At 51.4% G+C, this 23211-nt stretch overlaps 1 protein-coding gene across 3 annotated transcripts in view; it reads right to left on the bottom strand.

Moving 5' to 3' along the window:
* Nucleotides 1-23211, bottom strand: part of ripor1 (RHO family interacting cell polarization regulator 1) — a 90899-nt gene that overhangs the window by 28124 nt on the left and 39564 nt on the right. For 2 of the 3 annotated variants that reach the window (XM_035419853.1, XM_035419852.1), the window contains exon 2: nt 762-885. In XM_035419853.1, the coding sequence (XP_035275744.1) occupies nt 762-859 (98 nt within the window). In that variant the 5' untranslated portion in view covers nt 860-885. Of the gene's footprint in view, nt 1-761; nt 886-12208; nt 12365-23211 lie in introns of those variants that run through there. The other variant, XM_035419851.1, reaches the window with a different exon arrangement.

Here is a 23211-nt window from a genome sequence, read left to right as displayed (position 1 = left end):
AGACCCCAGTTTACAGAGGCAGTCAGGAAGAAAAATACGAAAGAGGGAAGGAAAAGGGGTGGGGGTGGGGGTGGGGGTGGGGGGTCCTGAATCCACCTCCCTGACATGCTAACGGGCCTATTTGTGTGGCGGCCTGAAGTCTAAAAACTGTTTCCTATGAGCGACAGCTTTGAGAAGGCGACAAAAATAAAACCCATTTACAATAAATCAAACCCCAACTTCAAAGCCCCATTCTTCCCTCCCCGACATCAGACACAGGAAGCCTGCAGCCGACAGGAAGTGCAGGGAGAACAGGACTTCCTGTCAGGTGTGGCTGTGGCGACCGCGCAGTTTGGATGTGTATGTTTGTGTGTGTGTCTGCAAGTACATTTCTTTATAGCTGTAACTAATGCTGACATGAGTTGGTTCTTCTTCTGCACCACAAAACACAGAAAAATGAATACTAAGCAGGCCTGGTTAGAGGGATTTGAGGAACTCATTACTGGGGCTGTGGTAAGTCAGCAGTCAGTCTGTGGGCATGATGTATACGACAGACCTCACTAGCCTGCCTGAGGTGGAGTAAGGAGGGGTTATCTGGGAAGTATGGAGGGTCTCAGCAACCAGCGCGGACCAGGAGTTGCAGTGCATTATGGGCGACGCTGGCTCACCCACAGGAGCTGCCAACTGAGCTGGCAGAGGCCGAAGGCTCAAACGAACACTGATCCAGGATCAGTTATGGGCGGCCAGAAGCAGCCCCAGGAAGCAGCCTGTGAAGGACTCACCTGTAGGGCTTGTCGTGGGAGTTGACTCCGGCGAAGGACTGGCTCCTAGTGATGGACCTGGAGAGGATTCGCCGTGACGGGCGCACGGAGAGGGACATGGTGGAAACAGCTCGGGAGGGACTCCCTGTGGGGAAACAGGAAGAGGGGGGAAGAAGTTAGCGGTTGCACACTGGAGAGAGAGGGGAGAGCACAATGCGAGGTTCAGCCAACAGGCAGTCCGTGCCCTCCGGCAGCTTGTTAAAAGAAACCAGCGCGTCGGCATGAAGCAGAGCGGCTTTCTCATTTCAGACGTTTCGATTATAAAAATGTAATAAGTCGAGTTTCGGGGGGGGGGGGGTCTCGGTCTTGCGCGTAACCCCCGGTTATGTAATCCCTTTCCGGAACGCAGACTCCCGAAACCTCGTTAGCCGCGCGGTCTTGGCCGAGCGCACCCCCAGCCACCTTTAATGAAGGAAGGGGGCGTTTTCGATGGGCGCGCCACCATCTAACAAGCCGCAGAGCGCGAGTATCGCTCCGGGGACAAAAAAGGGGAACTGGTCTGGCATCAGAAGCGGCTTATTGAAGCGGCTCTGCGGGCAGCCAGATTACGCAAGCCTGAGAGTCGGCGCAGGCCCCCCGCGGGCGAGCGGCGAAGATCGGTAAACACCGCGCAGGGCCGTACATACGGCCGCCTGCCCAACGGGCAAAAGGTGACAGGCGCACCTGCTGCCCAACGCCAGTGTTTTCAGGGACCCGTGCAGTGCACACAAGGGCATCCACGCACACACACACGCACACGCAGACGCACACGCATATACACACACGTACACCAATGTGTGTAGTATGCGTAGTAGTACACAAACAATATTTATTGAAAAGACTTCAACTTAAACCAGGCTTTACTTATCAAAATAAGGCTGGTTTTTCGGTTCATGCTAGAAGTAAACTGGTGGAGCCTGCATTTCACCTGGTAAAATAAAAGATGAAATCATATAAAAATAACAGTTAGGCTAATCACAATGGACTGAGAAAAGCTCCACAGCACGAGCACCGCCTCCACCGTGAGCCTTGCCTAAATGACACGCCCGAGTGCCCGAGTGCCATTCCATGCCAGGCTCAGCCAGGCTCGTCCCCCCACTTCCTGTCCCGCGAGTCACGCTGCGGGGTTGCCGAGCGCCGGCTGCCGACCGCCTTCTCCGTGGAAACAATAGACCGGATGGCAACGGGGCCAGCAACCTGACTGGTGCGGTGTAAAGGGGGGGGGGGGGATTTCCACTGTTCACCAGCATATTTACATATGAAATACATAATATGCATACGGAAGAAGGCAACACACTCAAGCTCAACTCTGTGCAGCACTTTAGAAATGTGGCAGACTGGATTGGCTAAGGTGTGAGCTGCCGCATTTGGTCACATTAGGAGTCAGTGAAAAGGCCCCACTGATTCTTGGTCTGGGCCAGTGAAACGTCCCCTCCCTGGGGGGTGAGCAGCACTGTAATAAACTCGCTACACAGGAGACCCAGTTCAAACACACAGGAAACACACCCACGCAATATTGGCACCTCCAACACTATATCTATATAGTTTAAAAGTTAAACATGCAGAAAGACTGATAAATCGATATCATGTATAAACACCCTCATACTGTACATAGATAAATGTGCCATGTTCCCAAATTCCACAGATATCCCAGCTGATTTAGTGTTTTATTGGGGCTGAAGTCGTTCATGCAATCGGAAGATTACGACCGAGGAACATTCGCAAAATACCCCAAAGCCTGGATTCGCTCAAAGAGCAGCCTGGGATTTAGAGATTCCTGGCTAAGAGCACAGAGAGGTTACAGCACAGCTGGAACACAAAGTATCTGTACGTACACAGAGATTTGGACTATCAGTGAGAGGGAGAGGGATGGAGAGGGAGGTGGGGGGGGGGGGGAGAGACCTCTATGGTGGAGGTTACCCTGGGACACAGCCAGCGGACTGCGAAGGCTCCAGCGAGCCAGCAGCTCTGAAAGTGACCCCTCAGTCCCAAAACGCTCTTCAAAAACGCGCTGCTGCCAAGAGGCGTAACTCAGCCAGACGCAGCGAAACAGAAAGCAGCGGGACAGCGCTTTACGGGCAGCCCTGATAACATCTAATATAAACACGCTCCGCAACACACACACAGGCACACACAGGCACACACAGACACACGCACACACACACACACACACACAGGCACACACACATACACACACACACCCACACATACCCACACAGGCACACACACATACACACACGAGCCCACGCACGCACACACACACACAGGCACACACAGGCACACACACACACACACAGGCACACACACATACACACACACACCCACACATACCCACACAGGCACACACACATACACACACAAGCCCACGCACGCACGCGCACACACACACACACATACCCACACATACACACGCACGCGCACACACACACAAACACACACACATACACACGCACGCACACACACACCTATGCACACACAAACACGCGCACACACACATACACACGCACGCACACACGCACGCACATACGCACACGCATACACACAAACACAAACTCACACACATACACACACACACAAACACACAATGACAACTTGCTCTATTGTTATTTGAATCAAAGAGTCTAACACTCTCACACACCCACACTCTCTCGCCAGACACTCAGTCAAGTTAAGTTTCAATACGGCTACACTGTAGCCTGAATTTCAGCACTGCTTTAATGTTATTAATGTGCAACAGGCTGACAGGCCGTTCATGTTGCTGTCGGGGTGTTTACTGAATGTGTAGACTTCATGACACACGCATCCTCTTTGAGAACTTTGACTTCAGATGAATTCAGTCGGGTTTTTGGAGAGGTAAGACACCTGACTGGCACCCCAGAGTTAAAGACAGTCAAACCGTTATGCCACACACTCTCACATTTATCAAAGCAAAAAGAGAATAAATGAATTTGTATTCCTTCCCCAACAGAGCGCCACAACACTGCCATTAATGAAATGGGTCAGAGTGTATTTGAATTAGGCCTAGTCATTTTGCCTCATTTGGAGAATGTTGTTCTAATCTTTCCCAAAATCTCTTCTTTTCATTTGTGCGGTCAATGATGTCGTGGATTTCTTCTGAGCAGTAACTGTATTGCTAGGTAGCACAGGATTGGGTCAATACTGCTTTAGTCTGTGCCCTCAATGATTTGATAAGTAAAGGTCACAGACTTGGTCAGTGACATAACAGATTTAGTCAGTACTGTGCCTTATTTGGTCAGTGCCATAACTGATTTATAACTGATTTAGTCTGCTGTGACTGATTTTGTCAATGCTGTTTTGATTGTGTCCTATATTCTGGTTAGCGAAGGCACTCAGAAGGGAACTCAGAGGGGTTTATTTTAATCACTGAGTAGTGGCAGCAGGAAATCATCCCAGCTATCTAGAGAACAGCACACTCCGTACATGAGACACCCACTACACCAGACCCAACGTTATCTACCGTACTGCACGTTCCACACAAGACAAAGACAGGTAGCCAAGGCCATCTGCCACATATACCATACCAGGGAGAGCAAAACATCCCATCAACATAAAGAATTACAATATAGCACAGTGCGAATGAGAGACAGGTGAGGAATGCTCACACTCCACAGACACGGAGGGGGGGGGGGGGGGGTGGAGAGAGAGACAGAGTGAGAGAGAGAGCAAAAGTGAGTGAGAGAGAGGGGGGACGGAGGGTTGGGCTTTCATCCAAAATGAGCACTTATTTTTTATGGTAAACAGGCCTGGACAATAAGCATGGAAATCATTTTTTGCTTTTGAAACCCCGAGGAAAATGTGTCATTAACTATAACTGGAATTACAAGCTTGGAAAGGAATAGAATGTACCGGTAAGGGGAACAGAAAGGGCAAAAGAGAGGGGGCCAGCATAAAATCAAACACAGACACACTCACACACATGCACACACATGCACAGACACAGATACAGACACACACATACACAGACACACACACACATATACATACATGCACACACGCGCACACACGCGCGCGCACACACACACCATTAGTCAGGAGTCACGCTGGAGTGTTCGCACAGCGAAGCTTTCAGGAAAACATCGGATCGCACACCCTATGCTGATTAGCTCATTGAGCCTCAGAGTGGTCCGTTAGCTCCCTGCATCCCAGGGCCCAGCCATCAGGCTCCCGTTCCTGCGGACGCCAGACCGCTGAGACCCGACATCCTCCAAAAAAACAAACCCCCTAAACCCGCTCCAGGGAGAACCGGCCACTCCGACAGGAAGTCGGCTGTTTTTTTTTTCCCCTCATGCTCCACAGGAAATTGTACAAAGGAAGACGGCCCGGGAATATAAAAACATCTGGACAGAGATACTGCCTGCGCACTCTCTCAGGCCTGTTGACATAACCTACTTTCCCCTCACAGTCTGGAACGGGGCTAGAGAATTACAGGCGGCCATTAGAGACTCGTCTGTCCATTCACAACAGCCGGAGACACACGCACAGAATCCACAGTGAATACTACACACGGCAGACACACGCACAGAATCCACAGTGAATACTACACACGGCAGACACACGCACAGAATCCACAGTGAATACTACACACGGCAGACACACGCACAGAATCCACAGTGAATACTACACACGGCAGACACACGTACAGATCACATTACACTCTGCCCTACACACATGCACTTACACTAACGCACAAACGCACTATAAATACCCTCCAGACATGCTCACCCAGAATACTACACATACCAAACACACACATTGTATACTACAAATAAACACCATTCAGAAACCCACACTCTGTATACTATGTGGCAATAAACTTTTACATGTACTATGTCTACCCTACACATACCTAACACATACTGTACATATTAGATAACACACAGTCTGCACACCACGTATATCCCACACACAAAGTCACTCAACCACTCTATATGCTCAGCAGACAGTAAGTTTACTCAGTCTTCGCTCTCTATACACACAAACACTATATACACAGATCCACACGAACACATATAAAAAGACAACTCAGTTACACAACACCAACTTCAATGTTCTAAAATCATAATATTATAGACAATACACTAAATCAAAGGAACAATCAAAATTCAGCATGCTCCCTACCCTATAGATACAAAAGAATGCAGAAAACTCACACACTTCAAAGCCAATAATACAATTTTTATACCCAATACACAGATAATATTCTAAAATATGAATATTGTAACAGGTAACACTATTATGTTCAAGAAACAAATTGTGTCAAATCACAAATACTCAGGACACAGTCCCTAGCCAATAAATACTCCACAAACAAACTCCCCACCTCCACACACACGCTCACACACTTCAAAGCCAGTGATAACATTATTCTTAACCACAATACACAGATAATATTCTAAAAATATTGTTACAACACAATTACACCAAACAAACAAATGAGTCTCAAATACGGAGCACACGGTCCCCATAATACCCCACAAATATGCTGCAAACCCCTCCCCCCCCAACCCCACCCAGCTCCACCCCCACACACACACACACACACTCTGAAGACGAGCAGAAGTTCCAGTCTGCACCTCCAGTACACACCTTCAGCAGAACCTCCCTCGTCCTGCGCGTCCCCAGGCAGGCAGGATACAGGTAAGCGACACATTCTCCCTCCACTGACCTCAGGTCAGTTTCAGCCTCTCCACAGGGTCACCTTAACCCACCACCCTCCTACACTGCCTCCCCCCCCACTGCCCCGGACACAGAAAAGCTTCCCCCCCCAGCCCAAACTTCCCGCCAACCAGGCCTGTCCCGAAGAAACCGGCGATGTTCAGCCCTGCTCATCCGGTCCCTACCTGGTCCGGTGGAGACTGGGTCTAACCCGATTTAAATATGGTGGAATCACACGGTGCCCCCCCCAAAAAAAAAAATTGCTGGACCCTCACTGCAGGGCACTGGGGGCCTTCCACGGGTTTCCATATTGGGGCGCGGCCAGCCAGCAGGCCAGGGCTCTGGATCGTCCAGCGCTCAGATAACAGCTATTGTTCCGCGAGCCCTGTCCCTTTATCCCGGGAGCGTTCTAGAACTTTCCGCAGAGCAGTCACACGCGGCGCAGAAAAACACAGCGTCCCACAACACGGACCGATCACACCCCCTCTCACTCTCTCACACTTTCTCTTTCTCTCCGTTTCACACTAACACACATGCTGTCAGCCAGAGAGGAACAAATGGTCAGACTCTATTTCCCCCAAACAAACCAATTTACACATGCTACTCTGCTTCACACACACACACACACACACACACACACCAGACAGTCTATTAGTCTCACACTCTTTCTCTCTCTCTGCACTTTTTGTCTCAAACAAAAGATTCACAAACTCATCTATATCTCTGACCTTATCTGTCTCTCTCTCTATCCTCCTCTCTTCCTCTCAGTCTCTCTTTTCTTTCGTTCTCACTCACTTCGTCTCTCCGCTAGTCCCACTGTTCCCTTGTGACAACTCCAACAGCGTAGACTGCTCCCACTACCAGAGCAAGGCCTGAATGAATGACGGACAGACATGTGGGTGTGTGTGTGCGTGTGTGTGTGTGTGTGTGTGTGTGTACACACCACCACCCCCGGGCTCCAGGCGTACGAGACACAAAGAACGTGGCATTGGGAGTGGATAACAAAGCCGAACAGCCAATGGGACGAGGCCGTGCTGTTGACCAAACGTCCCCCGTCAGTCAGCCAGCCTCCCTCTGACACATTCCAGACATGACAGAGATTAACAGCGGCTGGTGTCCCTTTGGCGAGAGAGGGGGGTATCTCCAAAAACCCAGAACAGCACAGGGGGGCCGAGGGGAGGTGTATCAGGGTCCCCAAACACCAGAGGAGCGGAGGTGGGATTGGGGGTGCAAAGCATCCTGGGAAGGTTGGGAGAGGGCCACACAGTCCGACTGTCCCACAGCTCTGTACACAGAGCCCTTGAGGTCCAGCCTTAGCACTGAAGGCTGCATTATTCTCCAAATGTTTCCTGTGCTTATCGGGGGGCCTCCGAACAGAAGGTAGTGAAAATGATAATGATGAAATGGAATTTGGAGAAGCCCCAGGGCTGCCTGTTCCTCAGGGCCCCGGAGGCCAGCGATGACTGAGGCCGCGCCACAGAGCCACCGACACAGGGGCAGGTCTGTGCCTCCACCTGCCCCCCTCCCTCTCCAAAACCAAACTTACCCTTTACCTCCCTTCCTACCTTTGTCTTGCACGCTTGTGTACTACCTCTGTTCTGTCCTTCTCTCCCTCTTTCTGAGCCTCAACTCCCTCAGACAAAAGCACACATACACACCGACACACACACACGCACACGCACGCACATGCATACACACACAGGCGCGCACACAGACATACACAAACCCACACACACACACGTACACGCACGCACATGCATACACACACAGACATACACAAACACACACACGCACGCACGCACGTACACACACACATACCTGCATATTTGTGCCCAGTGCGTCTTGTTTCTGGTCCAAGCCTCACAGAAACTCATTCACAGACTCCCCCTGAGCCTGGAGCTGAAACCTGAGCACCCTCCCCCACTCTGCCTCTGCGGGACAGAGCGAGGTACAGGGCTTTAAACCCCCCGGGAGGCCAAACAGAGGACGCCTTTCTCCATCCCCCCACCCCCCCTTTATTTCCACTCACAGATGACGATCTCCACCCGTCTCCCGGATCGCTTTCAAACACATGATCGGTCTCTGTCTGTAAGCACTCCCTCCGGACTGCAGCATCACTGCCCGCCTGCACTCCGTTAGGAAGGGAGAGCTGAGCAGGAGTGGACCAAAGGAGCTACGAATGGAGCAGCAGTGTGGAGCAGCGGTCAGAGCAGCAGTGTGGAAAAGCAGTCAGAGCAGCAGTGTGGAGCAGTGGTCAGAGCAGCAGTGTGGAAAAGCAGTCAGAGCGGCAGTGTGGAGCAGTGGTCAGAGCAGCAGTGTGGAAAAGCAGTCAGAGCAACAGTGTGGAGCAGTGATTGGAGCAGCAGTGTGGAGCAGTGGTCAGGGCAGCAGTGTGGAGCAGTGGTCAGAGCAGCAGTGTGGAGCAGGGGTCAGAGCAGCAGTGTGGAAAAGCAGTCAGAGCAGCAGTGTGGAGCAGTGATTGGAGCAGCAGTGTTGAGCAGGAGTCAGACGAGCAGTGTTGAGCAGCGGTCAGAGCAGCAGTGTGGAGCAGCGGTCAGAGCAGCAGTGTGGAGCACTGGTCAGAGGTGCAGGGTGGAGCAGTGGTCAGAGCAGCAGTGTGGAGCAGTGATTAGATCAGCAGCGTGGAGCAGCAGTATAAACAACACTGTGAAGCCATACTGTACCACACCTAGGAGGGCAGTAAATACCATAAGGTATCATTTCACCTGAAGTTTCACCCGGCTCTCATAAAAATATTTACCTGTTTAATTTGGCAATAATGAATCATGTGATGCATGCACCACGCGCTGCCACCAAGTGGATAAATAATGGCAGACACGAGCCACACCCACCCTGAGATAACAGACAGCAGCACTGACGCATGCCACGTGTAAGATATACGGCACACAAACAGGAAGAAAATGAGAAGATAACTGCCTAATAAAACGCATGTCCAACTTTACAACATGTCCATTCCCAACTCCTCCACAGAAAAACAAACCCGTAATTCCAAACAGTGTAATAAGGAAACTAAAAGCACAAGACTGGTTTAATAAGGAAATGAATCACTACAAAGTAAAAGAAAGTGAGAGAAGGCGGTGTTGATATGCAATCAGGGGTTTCCCGGGAGACCTGAGATTCGGTCCGATTTCAGGAGACACGCAGGCGACCCAGCGGAAAGGGCAGCGACCAGACCACGGACGTCGGGGTCAGCCGCAGGTTCCCGGTGACCCCTGCTGGCCTGTCAGGTGGCTTCCTGGTTACGCCTCCGGGCCCTGAAGCAGCGAGGAGCTGCTCCGAGCGCCTCGGCCCCGCGGAGGAGATGGCGGGGGGGAAGCATCCGGAACCGGAACTCTGAGACTGCACCGAGTTCTGCAGTGTCTCTCGGCCCCTCTGGCTCTTCGGTGCCTGCAATCTTTCTGGAGAGATGCGGCTGACTGACTGACCGACGACAGAGCGAGACTCAGAGAACAGAGTTCCCAGCATTCCCTCCACGGCCGGCCTCCCGTCTGCTGTTGCGTTAATTTTCAGAGCGCGTTCGCGCAAGCTCTTTGCGCTCACGGTCTTCCCGTGTTCAGGCCCTGAGCCTTCGGGGTGTAACAGATGAGCCTGCGCTGCTACTGGAAGCCCTCGCTGAACTGTTGCCTTTTAAACTGTCGACGCATCCTTAACACACTCATGAGCCTTAAAAAGTGTCATGGCGGCGGCAACCAGACACTCTATTAGCGCATTGAGAGAGAGAGAGAGAGAGAGAGAGAGAAAGAGAGAGACAGAGAGAGAGAGAGAGGAATGAAGAATGACAATTGCAGGAATACCACAAGCCCATTTCCACAGAGCCAGCAGCCTACATAGGAATACCACACCGAGCAGCTGCAGCAGCGTGCAGTGCACTGACACTAGTCCGCACAGGACAAATGGCTGCCGTTTTTCACCCAGGAGGACAAATGCGCCAATTAAGAGCGCAGCGAGCTCTTTGTCCTCCGCGCTAACCCGCTCACACGCTTTCAGCGATACGCACAGCTTTCGTTTGTCTCCGACACAAACAAACCCATTCACATCCGCAAATATAACCTTTACAGTCGCTCTCTGTGCCTTTCTTTGCCAGACACAGGCTCTGTCCATTCACTGAGGAGACCACAGCCACTTTGTCACAGCTGGGATTTGAACCCGCAGCCCTCTTCTGTCTTCAGCTATGAGAATAAATCTAACACACTCACGCTCTCATACACATACACACCCGCTCACGCATGCACACACACACATACATACGCACACAGTCTCCCTCCCCCTATTCTCTATCCCAGAGCTGATCACTGTTTCCTGCCCCCCTGTTCCCTACAACATTCAAAGCAGGAAGTCAGTGCACACCCCACACTCCTGCACTTTCTGAACTTAGTCTTCTTTAACTTACTTAAATTACCAATACGGTAATGATTTTCCACTTCAAATTCACAGACATGCAATCAAAATTCATTCGGACTCAAGCTCAAAAGCAATTTTCAACAAAACCCATTAATGACACACCAACAGGCTATTTTTGGTTCCTCCCAAAGATCCATGCTAGCGCACATTCTGGTATGGAAGCGCAGTACAAATAGTCATAAATGGCTGTGAATGAACTTTGGTTCAGGAACTGTGTAACCTAGCAGCTATGCCGGTAAGAGGAGAATGATCAATGAGGAAGATAAAGGGATGCATTCGTGTTCCTTCTACAGCGATAACAGAAATCCAGCATCCCTTAATGCACACTCACCATAACAAACACACACACACGTGAGCACAAGCACACACATTGACAAGCAAATACACTCCCTCTCAAACCCACCCACACATTTCTCTCACAAGCAAACACTCAGTCTCGTAAACTTTACAGGCATCACACACATAAAACAGAAAAATATAAGCCTATCGCCAAAGCACACTGTAACATACGAGTAGCGTAGCAAGTCAGGCATGCACACACCCCGACTCACGCAAGCTCCCAATCCCCGCCGTGCTCAGTCTGGGCTCTGATTTTCACGGAAAGGAAGCAGAGGAGATAGGACCTGCTTACACAGGGCAGCTCCTGCTGACAGACGGCCAGCCTGGACAAACAGGACATCGGCAGCCCCGCACGCAGGAATTCAACCTAAAGCGTCTCAAACAAACGGCCAAGGAGGGCCAACGTTTCGCCCACCACCTCCTCCCAGGAAGGACGTTCCTTCAGACACGGGGGCCGACCCGGTCGGCACGACGACGCTAGCGCCCACCGCCGACATCACCGACACGACCGCCAACGCCTAGCGTGAAAACGATTCTAATAACACAGACACCACAGAAACTCACCCAATCGCAAGCTCAATCAGAAACTCACACTATCACAAACTCAATAATGCTTTATTTGTCCCGTGAGCTAACTTGCCAATACCACTAACACAAATAACACAGCTGAGGCTGTAAACATCTCCAATACCACCAACGCTAAACACCGCAAACACAAGAGAGGGAACCGATACAACTGACACCGCTGACACAAACGCTGCTTTAAAGTCCACTGACAACCTCCCCTGCCACCAAAACCCGCAGCGCTAAAGACGCAAGCACCGCTAACACCGCGAACGCTGCGGGGCCGAAGCAGTGACCGCGGCAGGAAAGGCCGCCCGCTAACGCCGCGAACAATGGAAGCCAAAGAGAGCGGCTGCGTCCCACGTTCCAGCCCAGGAACAAACCGCTGGTGCTGTTCAGTCGGAGCGCCCGTGAGGAGGACGCCGTACCTCCATATCTGCTGTACATGTTAGCCGGCGCGGGGCCGCCGCGGAGCGTAGCGTCTGGGCGCTGGCGGGTGCCGAGAGGAGAGAGCGGGGAGCGCGTCTGGAGCGGGCGGGCCGAGCGCGGAGATCCTGGGCTTTGGCCGAGCTGCCTCGACTTCGTCTCCGGGGGGGCCCCCCTCTCCCTCTCTCTCTCTCTCTCCGGGGCAGAGCGAGAGAGCGAGCAAGAGAGCGAGAGAGAGAGAGCGAGAGAGAGAGAGAGAGAGAGAGGGAGAGAGAGAGAGAGAAAGAGAGAGAGCGAGAGTGAGAGAGAGAGAGCAAGAGAGCGAGAGATCGACGTGGATAGCGGAGGTGCTGCAAGGAAATGGGAGTCCGGCGTTCGCCCGGCCCGCCCTCCGCCCACCCCCTCCCTCCTTTTCCCACACTTCCCCTGTGCTTCCCCTTCTGACATCACTCTCACTTCCTGGCCCTCCCTCCCTCTTCCAGCTCACCAGCTGCATTGTTTCCATTGGGGTGGAGCGAGATGGGGATGGAAAGAAAGAGGGAGGAGGGGAGAGACAGGAGAAAAGAGAGGTCCAAGGGTCTCCTCGAACCCCCCCATCTCCACAACCACTGGATCACCACCGCAAAGAATACTAAACTGCCACATCGCTCTGTCCTACCCAACCGCACTTGACCCCGTTTCCCCTTCTGTTACACAACCACACGTGTTCTCACTCAGACCGCCGCTCGCTGTCTGAGACCCCGGCTCAGAGATGAGAGCCGCCGTAAATGCCAGGGTCTGCTTTAGACGAGCGTCAGACGAGCGGATGATTGATCTTCCCCGAGCTTATTCTAGTTTCCCTTCACACGCGGGAACTTACAGTACAAGCACTGGGGTGAGTCACTGAAGAGCGTCTACTGGACCGTGACTGTAGCTCAGATTCTGAATGGTTCCACTTCAGCTCCGCCCCCGACAACAGTCACCGGGGAAAAATTGTACGGAGGCCGTGGACCTGACTTGGCTTGCTGTTCGCTCTGGTCGGAGGGCATGTGGGGAAAGTCCAGGTTCAGTCCAGTGCAGGGGCAGTTCAGTGGAGCCACTGCCGTTTCCTACAGGAAGTGCTTAAGGACAGCGAGGTGGACCTGTGTTCAAAGACCCAGACATGAAGGTCGGAAAGATTGGCGATCAGTTCCCGTTGCGATTAAATCAAAATTAACCAACATTCAAAACTCTAATTGAAAAAAGGCTCAAAGAAACTGTTCTAAGCTGAGAGGATGTTTCAAATAATGAGTGGAATTTCCTGAACCCGACCCAACCGAAATGGAAATTTACCCTCGACTCCAGATCAAGCCCCGTGCGGGACACTGCTGTCATGTACCTGGCTAAATGGGGTTTCACCTCAGCTGCCCTCTAGCGCTAGCCAGAGCGCCCACCAAGCGCATTAATAATGCAATGGCAGTGATGTGATTTAATTTCCTCTTACAGCCAGAAGGAACACCGTAAGAGATCCAGCGGGCGCATGTGCTATGAGATCACCGCAGGTTACAGTCGCCAGAGCAACGGCTGAGGCGTATCGGCAGGACTGCGGCTTAACGTGGCAATTCGTGGATGCAACCCGGCCATAGAGGATCATGGGAAACGTAGGCTCTTCTAGAAAGGGGATCGTCCTCAAACAGACGCACCACTTCACTCTGTCTATCCCTCCACACCCACACGCCGGCTTCCCCTCCACCCTCCCATCCGCAGCTCCGGCCCAGTTACCCGCCAACACAGTGAGCTGGATCGGTTGCTACGGCGAGAGTTCTGAGACGGGGCAGACGACGGCTCTGGCACAGCGGGAAACAGAGGCGAGGGGCTCGCGGGTTTTCAAAAGCAGGGACAGGTCCACGTACCAAGGCCGTTACTCAGAAACAGGACCCCCTTTACAGGACCCGCTTTACAGCGGTAACGACCCTCCCCCAAAACCAGCCGACCCGTTTTTTTTTTCCATGCGAAAACTAACAAGAAAGAGAGCAGTGCTGACTTAATGGGCTTGAGCATAAAACACACATGGGGCGTGTGCATAAAACACAGAAGGAAAAGCGACTGGAGGGGGACCCGGGTGGGGGAGGGGGGGGCAGACTGCCGCATGTTTATTCGCCAATTATTTCAGCCTGAACATCTTTAGCCGAGCCCTGAGCTTTCGCCGTCATTAAACTTTAATGACTTTCATGTGTTCCACTGAGACTTACCACAGCCCTCCCCCCCTCCCCCCACTGTCTGCTCCGCTTCACTTTTTTTGAGGGGGGGCGGGGGGGGGGCATGTTGTATGTTTATTTTCCCAATGGAAATGGCCTGTACAGCGGAGTGGAGTGGTGGAGTTGTGTGCCCTTTAACTCAGCAAAGATGTGGCTGCTCAAACTCACATTACCGCAACATCTTATCTTTGAGCTTTCATGTCTGGGAGGAAAGAACCCTGGTGATGACATTGCATTAGATTTTATCCTGGTGAACCGGCCACACTGAGACACACACTGATGATGGTGTGGAATTAGTAGGGGAAATTTTTTTCTGGGTGTGGGGTGCGGTTGGCGGGGGGGATGTGGGTGATGTGAACTTGAATAAGTGGACATTTCCTAGGCTGGAAGAAGGCGACGGGTGTGTCATCCGGCTACCTACACTTGCTTCCATTATGCTCCCATTGTCTGTGTGTGTGTGTGTGTGTGCGTGTACGTGTGTGTGCGCGCGCGCGCGTGTGAGACAGTGTACGCGGGAAACCATGACTGAGCCCCACGCCCAAACGCACACCTCATTTCCCTAAACGCAAACCATTCCGGAACCCGCTGCCAGCCCTGCTGCCCACCCACCCTCCCCTTATCAGCGCCGGCTCGCAGGCAGCAGGTCGCCGTGGCGACGGGCCAGTCGCAAGCTCGCGGCTACGCCCTCCGCTCGCGTCGGAGTGAGAAGCCACCGTGGAGCGAGAGGACTAATAATAGACCGTTAGCACACCTATTAAGCACACAGAGACTGATTTAACACAGTTCTGAGGGCCAGAGGGGCACTAATGTATCAGAGCCCAGGCCTGTTAGCCAGAATTAGGCCTCTGCTGCTACTCTAATCATCTAACCTCTGACTACCCACTCTCAAGTGAACTATTAAGTAATCTATTACGCTGTTAAAGATACACATAAGGCTAAACAACAAAGCAGAAGCACTAAGTATGTTAAAATAACCAATGAAACCCATTTTTCCATAACCAGACCACAAAAAAGACATGTTCATTCATAATATCTCTCTATTATGCAGGCATTTAAATTTCTGACGGTATTGCTATGATAAGATCCGGTATCTATGGGGGGTATAGGAGCGCCCATGGGAGTTGGGACTGTGGCGGGTGGGGTACCTAGTGAAGACTGTATTGTCTATTCATCAGTCTGGTTGTTCACCCAATTAAAAGGGACCTGATCGCAAAAAAGGACTCTGTTAAAATTCAAAAGGAAGAAGGCAACCACGCCAGACAGGTTCAGCGTGTCCTTCCCTGAATTCGGCCCGAAAGTGACAAAACAAACAGGGGACAGCTGGAGACAAGGCCGCATTTTCATAAACCAAATAAACAAACAGTTTCAGTCAAACTCGCTTGGCACTGCTCGCGAGGAGCAGAGGCAACGGCTCCGGCATCTCCGCAGAGAGAGCAAAGGCGCGTCTTTCCCAGCTCCGCATAAACAGAGGTTCGTTAAATTGCGTGATTTGCCGAACTACACTCCTGCGCGTAAACCACCCCACGCGCCGGAACTGGACCATAATCGCACGTCAACCCATGAGGCAAGCGCTGCAATTAAAACGGGTTCCCCTCGCTCCGTTAAATTCACCCGCCAGGCCGCCTGTTCATTTCCTTGAAGCACAAAATAATATAGCATTAATCCAGATGTACAGTGTTGGCATGTCCGCGGTTTTCTAGCTCAGTTGAGCTACATTGAAGACGAAGCCAAGAGTTTAAAAAAAAAATCAAAGCCGTTCTTTGGTCTGTTTTTAAAATACACCAGGAACGCAATCAGTCACAGTCTACGGCGCAAGAAATTGGTCCACACGTGAAATGGATATGAGACCCGAGTAACGCAGGTACCGGAAAACTGGTTAAGTTATCAGACATATCCAGCCACCCACCCTCTTCAACTTTTCAAGTCCTACACACATTTCACAAACACGTGGACACGCATACACAGTCACGCATATATGCACACATGCCGCCTTTCACGCATTCCACACACATGCACCCTTTAGCACATGTACACGTAAACACACACAGACCAACACACAAGTGATTTGCAACAGAAAAGTGAGGAGGCAGAACAATGAAGGTTTGCAATGAATAATGGACACGCATATGCATGGCATTTCGGGGTAATGGAGTATGAGGACCGCAGTGGAATTAAGAAAAGGAATTCTATGGCCCTTGATGCAGGACTGCTGGGGTAATGATGGTATATGGGGCAAGCCAGGAAATCAAGCATGGCTGCTGGTGTCTCAGGGTGAGAGGTGAGGCGAGAGGGGGGGTGGGGGTGAGGGAAGGAGGAGATTTAAGGAACAGTTGTCCGGGGAGATCGGAATACTTATCCCCCAGGGAGCAGCTGTCTCTGAGCACAGCAGACGGCCTGCTGGGAGCTCTGTACCCAGACACGCAGAGAGTCTGCACCTGTGCACAGACACACACACATGCACACATGCTCACAAGCACACACACAGTCAGAAACACACACACACATGCACACACACACATACTCACATGCACACACAGACGCATGCACGCTCAGAAACACAAACACACACATTCACTTACATGCATATACACGCATACACACACAGACACACATACTCACTCACTCACTCACAAATAAATATACAGAAATGCAGATATGTGTGCAGACACACACGCACTCACAGGGATGTGCATATACAAACGCACAGAGACCACCTGTTACACATACCCTTACAGGTATGCTCACACACACAGGTGCGCACACACAAAAACACATGAAGCCTTTGGCAAATTCCTCAACACACAAAACTCCCAGTCCCCTCCAACCCCACTGTTCACCACACATGCCTTCATATTTAACATACCATCTCCTCTGCACCATACACCCTGCCACCCGCTCCCCCCGGGGCCCCATGTGAATCCTGCCTCCCCCTCCCCTCCCCTCCCCTCCCACCCGCACTGGGCCCCCATGTGAATCCCCCCAACCCCTCTCCCACCCTCACTGGGCCTCCACGTCAATCCTCCACACTCCTGTGGAGCAAAGTGTCTGGGTCAGTCCATCACTCACCACAGACCCAGTTACGCTGTGGGTTCCCCCGGTTTCCCATAATACTTTGCAACAAAAAACACACATCTGAGCCAAAGACAAAAAACAGCAGCAGGAGTGGGGGTGGGGGTGCAGTTTCCCCTGATGCTGTCAATCACCTGTCCCACAACCCCAACGACACACAATCGCACTCGCAGACAAACGCAAGCACGCATGTACGCACATTCACGCACGCATGCACGCATGCACACGGAGCAGTGGAGTATCTTTTCACAGAATCTCACCTGAAGACCTAATCTAGGTCACACACAGAGGGCTCAGTAGCCCGACAGCTGGAGGCGGAGCCAGTGAACGCACGTCAGAAGCTACTTGGGCATCCAGGCCCCTCCCACCTTCCCACATCCCTCTGTCTACCCATCAACCCTGAGTGATTGTCTGCACCATGCACTTTTAATAGAGCTCTGACTACTTCCTCATGCTCGGAATGGGCAGCCTTGTTGAAAATCAACCTGTGTTTTTTTGTCTAGAGAAATGTGAGGAGATAATTACAAAAATAATGGATTCTGGTCTTAGCACACAGCAGACAAAGTGTCCTACCCACTCCACTAAGTACTCTCTAGGGGCAAACTGCTTACTCACAGATACCTATTTAGGGAGGAAACTGAAATAAAGGCGCCAGAGTCTATTCACATATGTGCTTAGTTTGAAAATAGAAACACGCGACAAACAAAAAAGGAGATTCTCGGTAGCATTATATTTACTACAGTGCCGTACAGTAGGACCATGGTCCCCAGGGACACAACATTCCAGAACAGTCTGAGCACTCGGAGGAGCAGGACCTTCATCCACACGGCCCCCCCTCCTGAAAACCTGCTCCTTCAAGTAGGAACAGACGCACACAGGCTTTCATCCACACGACTCCCCCTCCTGAAAACCTGCTCCTTCAAAGAGGAACAGACATACACAGGGCCTTCATACACACACAACTCCCCCTCCTGAAAACCTGCTCCTTCAAAGAGGAACAGACATACACAGGGCCTTCATACACACACAACTCCCCCTCCTGAAAACCTGCTCCTTCAGACGCATATTCTCCATTCTCCGCATGCCTGCATGTCTCCCAGAGACCCAAACAGGAAGGAGCTTTATTAATGAACACACCGAGCCCCCACCGTCCCAACAACCGCCCCAAACCCCCCACAAACCTCCAAATTAAAATAAGCTTCATCTGCTCGACAGTGCGGACGAGCGTTGACACAGCTTTTTCGACGTCGAAAAACGCAAAGCTCATACCGTGGCACGCCTCGGGGGTTGGGGGCTGAAAGGGTAGCGGTGGGGGGGGGGGGGGGGGGTTAGAGATTTAAGGACGTACTGGCTGGCCGAGCCACACGAGCGAGGCCGTCTGCCTTTGAAGGTGCCGGAGACCTGCCAGTTGTTTACAGAAGGAAAACTCTGGAGCTGCGTCTCCAGGGAAACAATCACGCACACAAACCAACCACCGTGACATATTTACAATTTCATTTGCAGTGCCCAGTGACATTAATATCTATATATACACAGTATAACGCATACACGTGTATGCATGCACATACTTTTCTATTATGTATGTATGTATACTATGCATATATATATAGCTACATATATATATACATATATATATATGTATACACACACACACACACATATAGCACAGCCTTTTGTGCCTTATTGCTTAATAAAACCATGGCTTGGGTAAATACTCAATTCTGATTGTTAGACAGTCATGCATTACATTTCTGTTCAAGCATGGTAATCTGGGTGCTTTGCCTCATTACAGTTCTAAATTACCGCACAAAAACTTAAAATTGTCGGCTTAGAAATACCAAACCAAAAGTAAACGTAACTATAGCAACAGGTTATAACAGTTGATTCATAAAACCAATAGCTAAGGTTAAATATGAAGATAAAACGTGTGCTTATCCAGCAAATATCTTGGTTGCAACACATTACATCTAGCTAAGCATTTTTGTGGTCAGGGATGTAGTAGCCTTAGGCTACTTAATAAGTTTGGAAATATTAATGTGGCATTGTTACAAGGATTAGAGTAAAGGACACAACTGGCTGTCTGCTCATAATAACAGGAGCAAAATGCACTACACCAATAGTTACATCGTTTTTCATTACTTTTTTCTGTTCTTAGTGAGACAACTTTTGTTGTTGAAACACTGAATATGAGATTAAAGTGCAGCTTTAATCTTTAATTTAATGGTATTTATATCCATATCCAGTGATTCATGTAGGAATTACAGCCCTTTTTATACATAGTCCTCATTTTACATATAAAGACAGCTTTGGGCAAACGCATTGCACGGGTGGAAATGCATTATTACCCACCGTCCGGCCCCCTCAGCAGTAACCTGGGCTGTTTTCCACCCGGATGCATGATTCTGCAGCTGCGGCTGATGCAAACTAACCGTCCTTACCGATCTCCTGTTCGGCAGGCGCATCATAGGGGGGTGGCGGGGGGAGGGGTGGTAGAGTGATTTCTCTACCTGTCAGCGAGCGGGGCGAGGACTTGCACCCCCGCCTTCCTCCTGGTCACCTGAGGGGGCCATCAATCGCCGTCTCTTAACGAGCGCCATTAAGCGGTCTGAGTAACGAGCGCCATCGTTTCCTCCCACGCCTGCCTCCGTGCTGATAAGAGGATGGGCACATGGGGGGGGGGGGGGGGGGGGGCGGGGGGGGGTGCTGAGGCTCAACCTGTCCGCTGCAGTCGCTATGGACGCGGAGGTGTGGCTCCTGTGAGTTTGTGAATATTACTCTCCAATCCTCAACTGTTTCTGAAGAGCATTCCATCACATTGTCCAGAACAATCCACTCAAAACTGGTCCCAGAGAACTGCAAAGGTCCCCCCCCCCCCCCCCCCCCACATAAACCCAAATATGTAACCACCAGATTCCCTGGCTCAAAAATGTACCACTGATCCATTGCAGGAACTTGAACCATTGTTACTGCGAACAACATTTTGGGAAGAAAAGCTAGTTTACAGTGAGCTGGACTGCAGGGCAAGAGAGCCTCGCAGACAGACAGAGGACCCAAAGCACTGACTCCCAGTCATTTCCAGCATCTGCCACTGAATGGCTGGGGCCGGAGCTCAGGGTGAGCAAACTGATCCTGGATCAGCCACCACAGGCTCTAGCACTGCGCCTAAGAGGGCCTGCTCCTAAAAGGGTGACTAGGCTAAATGAATCATTTTAAAATGGAAATTATCCAGGCAGCCTCTGACACCGCCGTTGCATTTTTAATCAGGGCCCTCACCACACTTATAAAATGAATCATTTTAAAAAGGAAATTATCCCAGCTGCCTCTGACACCACCGTTGCATTTTTAATCAGAGGCCTCGCCATATTTACAAAAGCCGTGGATCTCTTCAGGGTTGAGGACATGGAGTGGCGGTAGATGATAATGATGATGATGATAATGATGATGATGAGGATGATGATGATGATGATGATGATGAAGAATAAAAAAAGGATGGAGTTGTTATTGTTAAAGTAGCGGCTGTAGCTCGGCTAGTTCGCTAGTGAAGCACAGTGAGGTGCAGTAAAGCGAAGGCCTTGTAGCGGGTTACCGCGACAACACTCTCTGGCCGACACATTCTGGTCCTTAAATTCAAATTGAAAATAAGGACGTTGCTCTCGGCTAGGAGCGATTTTTCCTTAGGCTGACTGGTAACCCGTTAGCCTTTGGAGCCTACGGGCGAGCGAGAGGCTCGGGTTCAAATCCCACCTCAAAATCCCAACTCGTTACAGTAAAATAAAACAAAAAAAACAACCTCCCCTAAAATGCATATATAAATGTGTATATAAATAAACTACAATAAAAATGGGGGAGGTCACCGGCTGCCTCACACAGACCCACACCCCTGACTCCCTCTTCCTAAACCCTTCCGTCAGTCTAATCCCCAGCTGGGCGCTAAGAGGGTTGACTGTCACTAGATGCTGCGGCAGCAAAATTCTGTTCTCTGACAGCTGGGATGGCTGAGGGGGGAGAGGGGGGTGAAGGAAGAGGGGGGGGGGCGGTGAGAAATCGCTGAGGGAACCGGCATGGAGGCAGCCATCTTGAACCTCCTCCTCTTATTCTAGTACACGCCCCCTCAAAATGCCCTTCCGCAGCGCTGAAATCCCATGACCTCCACTTCCTGTGCCACTAGCAGGCTGACAGACACACATTCCCTCAGCTATGCCACAGTGCGCGGTGTATGACATCACGCTATCGTGATTAGCATAGCCACGCCCCTGCTTCCTGGTCCCGAATTGGCACACCACATGACTCAAAGCGGTGACATTGACTTTCTGGACCTCCGTCCTGCTTCACTGACCTTAATCTTGCGGGACTATTATGGGATGGCCGTGGCCAGGGCTCTCTGAATGTCAAGAGGAAAATGGCCATGTGACCCGGCGATCATGCACTCTGCAGAGCGAGACGCCCGTCTACTGGCTGAGGATCATTCAGGAAATAATTCCATTCTACAACGTATGAGTCTGTCCATGTGTGGTTCTGTGTGTGCGTATCTGTGCACACAATATATATATATATACAAATGTGTGTACGCATAAGTATCTGTGTGCAAGCGTATGTGCACGTGCACATCTGCGTGTGCATGCGCATGTAAAAAGAGTTTCTGTGTGTACATGCATTTCTGCATGCCAGTGTGAGCATTCATGCATGTGTAAAAATGTGTGTGTGTGCAGGACTGGTGTTATTATGAATAATGAAAGTCCTCCTAAAACTGCGGCACAATGTCCAGCATTGAAATAAATCCTCTGCTTTCACTACACGGAGAAACACAGGAAGTGGGTTATATTCTCTGGAAAAACCTCTGGCTTCTTCTGCGGTCCGAATGAGGCCTCCGCTCTTTCTCTCCCTCTCTACCTCCTCCAAGAAGTAAGAGCACGGCGCTCACGGTGGCATTACACCATCAAGCAGGGCGCTCATGGTGGCATTACACCATCAAGCGCGTGGCGCATTGAGGGCGGTGCCCGGGGCAGTTTTAATTCGCCGCATTAAAATTTTTCCACATTCTTCTGCCCTTTCTCCCAGGGGAGGGTAGGAGAGAGGCAGGACCGGAGCGCGTCGGCGTGGCGACAGAGGGTTTAAAGGCGGCGACGCGACGGGGCCGCCCCCCCCCCCCCCCCCTTCCTGTTCCGATGAGCGCGGGGGCGCCGGCCGCTTAACGAACCCAGAAGAGCGCCCGCCCGGCCGATTACTCTAATTAGGGTTCCGCCCCGAGCCCTCCCCTGGCCGTCGTCCCGTGAGAGGCTAACGGGATTACAGGGCCCGATAACTGCGCTCTTCATACCGCCGCACGCGCGTTTGTGCCCGCGCGTTTGTGCCTGCGCGTTTGTGCCTGCGCGTTTGTGCCTGCGCGTTTGTGCGTGCGCGTTTGTGCCTGCGCGTTTGTGCCTGCGCGTTTGTGCGTGCGCGTTTGTGCGTGCGCGTTTGTGCCCGCGCGTTTGTGCCCGCGCGTTTGTGCTCGCGCGTTTGTGCCCGCGCGTTTGTGCCTGCGCGTTTGTGCCTGCGCGTTTGTGCCTGCGCGTTTGTGCGTGCGCGTTTGTGTGTGCGCGTTTGTGTGTGCGCGTTTGTGCCTGCGCTTGCGCAAGTGGCGTCCGTCTGTCAACATGCCTGTCGGAGTCAGAGCGGAGTGTCGCTCGACTGTAAACCTGTCTGCTAGTTTCACTACAATGCCTGAGTGTTACATATAC

The sequence above is a fragment of the Anguilla anguilla genome, chromosome 5 (genome assembly GCF_013347855.1).
Source record: "Anguilla anguilla isolate fAngAng1 chromosome 5, fAngAng1.pri, whole genome shotgun sequence".
NCBI lineage: Eukaryota > Metazoa > Chordata > Actinopteri > Anguilliformes > Anguillidae > Anguilla > Anguilla anguilla.
The sequence above is the reverse complement of the archived record's forward strand: the minus strand, read 5'-3'. Positions and strand labels throughout refer to the sequence as shown.